This window comes from Juglans regia, unplaced genomic scaffold (genome assembly GCF_001411555.2).
Source record: "Juglans regia cultivar Chandler unplaced genomic scaffold, Walnut 2.0 Scaffold_20674, whole genome shotgun sequence".
In the NCBI taxonomy this organism is placed as follows: Eukaryota; Viridiplantae; Streptophyta; class Magnoliopsida; order Fagales; family Juglandaceae; genus Juglans; species Juglans regia.
Genome location: NW_023351623.1, coordinates 1 through 2010, shown reverse-complemented (window position 1 = coordinate 2010; position 2010 = coordinate 1). Strand labels below are relative to the sequence as shown.

Below are 2010 nucleotides of genomic sequence, written 5' to 3'. Positions count from 1 at the left end.
AAGCTAAATGGTTTTTTTTCCTCTACGTTAGAGTTAAAGGTTGAACCACGTACGGTCTCTACGCATGTTCTCTCTTTCTAGATCTTTAATTTGTTTCTTTTTCTTTATATTTTAACAGCGAGTGTGAAAGTGAGATTGATTAGCTCGATATATCTTCACCTGGTGAGGAACTCAGAAATGGGGTGAGCTGAGAAGATGAAGGATCGGTCACCATTAGCAATACGCTGAATGTCAGGCTGAAGATCCTCATAAGTAACGACAGGGACTTTCGACTTGAACGTGTCTCGGTCCGTAGCGCCATTGAGCTGGAACCTCCTGAGGTACTCAGTCTCGGCGTTCCGAAACAGTATCTCCCGCAAAACCCTCTCCTGGACAGCGCCCGTTTCCCTCGTCATCTCCTCGATGAACAGAAGTGCCTTGGAATCCTTGTCGCACGCCGGAGGTCCAAGCGGGGAGGAGAGCTGTGAATCAACCACAATTGCTGAAAGCTTAGGGAGAGATCACACAGTTCACTTCAGAAAAAGAAAGAAGTCGAAGGCAGAATATATGAGAGATCTGGCTAGCAGAACTACTGGTGCAGTGCGGGTTCTTGGTTCGTGAAAGAGTTTGGCATTTTTATAGGTGAAATCAAATGGAATTTAGACATTTTCTTTTTCTAGCTTTCCTATCGTACCGCGTCATATTCCACGAGGAGCTTTTCCTGGTCACAGAGACGAACCAATAGAAAAAACAAAACAAATAGGAAAAAAAATGCTGTGCGCTTACACTTTTGCTTCCTCTCTCTCTCACTATATGTTCTGTGCGCAGAAACGTCGTAGCCCGCAGGGGGAAGAGGCCGTCTGCACATAGCAAAATGCTGGAATACGAATGGGGCAACACTGGCATAATCATGCAATCGGGCGAGGAAGAAACCAACCAGGATTCTGACCAAACTCGCCAAATCTTCGACCACTACGCTCAACCCTTCCATGACAACAGCTTTAACCTCAGCCCACAACCACCGCTTTCTCTCACTTCAACCCGCAACAAACCCATACCCATACTCAAGGTCTATTCGGGTGGGCGGTGACGATTTCTAGGCCCGTGGACTTCGTCTCCAGACTGGGGCTCAACCTGGGTGGCAAGGCGAGGTGAGATTTCAGAGAATGGGGATGAGAGATTACGAAGAGAATGCGGGAGGGAGGCGGCTAGGTTTTGAACTTTGATTTGCAAGTAAGAGTTTTTAAACGTGTCACTTAGTCGGGTTAATTGGGTTGAAACCGATTTTTAGCGGGTTCGACCCGAAACGTAATCCAAATCATCATCTGTGAATTTTGACAGTTCCGTAAGGTGAGGCTCAAGATCTGTTGAAGAGCATTTTTATTGGATTAGTAAAAGATTAAAATATATTTTTAATGTATAGTAAAATATATTTTTATCATATTTTACTATTTTACATATTATATATTAATTAATAATCATATTCTTATTAAATTAATATATCACTAATTTAAATTAATATATCAATTTAAAAAATATTTTAATTTTTTTAATTATGAAATTATTTTATTTTATCATATTTTACTATTCATAATATTATATATTAATTAGTAATCATATTCTAATTAAATTATGGATTAAAAATAGAAATTAAAAAGACATTGATGGAGATCTCGGGAGAGAGAAACAAATGATATAAAATAGATTTGATGAATAAACAGTATCTTTCAAATTTGAAATATAGCTATTCTAATGTAATTTATTTTATGGTTTTATAGTTAAATTCTTATTAGACTTAGTTAAATCCAATGAGAGTACTCTAAAGGATGTTGAAGCATAATGAAGAAAGGAGTTGGGAATTGAAGTATCGTAGGAGGCTTTAATTGTACATGCCCTTATTGAAACAGAATACCAGATTTAACAGAATTAATTTAGCTTTACGTGTATAAAAAGCATACGGAAGTAATGAAAGATTCATTGAAGAGTTTTATGCAATTCTGCATTCTTGGAGGCTATGGTTCCTCGAAAACC

The 2010-nt window shown here is 38.4% G+C and overlaps 1 protein-coding gene across 1 annotated transcript; it reads right to left on the bottom strand.

Moving 5' to 3' along the window:
- Nucleotides 1-87: 87 nt before the first annotated feature.
- On the bottom strand, nt 88-1183 carry LOC109020307 (probable indole-3-acetic acid-amido synthetase GH3.1). Its single transcript, XM_035686943.1, has 2 exons — nt 766-1183; nt 88-461 (listed from the first exon to the last, which is right to left on the bottom strand). Exons 1-2 carry the CDS (start codon nt 889-891, stop codon nt 156-158), a joined length of 432 nt encoding a protein of 143 aa, XP_035542836.1. The 5' UTR covers nt 892-1183; the 3' UTR covers nt 88-155.
- Nucleotides 1184-2010: the final 827 nt, after the last annotated feature.

What these genes read in the sequence shown, in the direction of transcription:
- LOC109020307 (XM_035686943.1), bottom strand. Translation starts at nt 891, where the DNA reads ATGATTATGCCAGTGTTGCCCCATTCGTATTCCAGCATTTTGCTATGT. An exon ending in GAGAGAGAGGAAGCAAAAGT is followed by an intron (nt 462 to 765) that starts GTAAGCGCACAG and finishes GTTGATTCACAG; the next exon opens with CTCTCCTCCCCGCTTGGACC.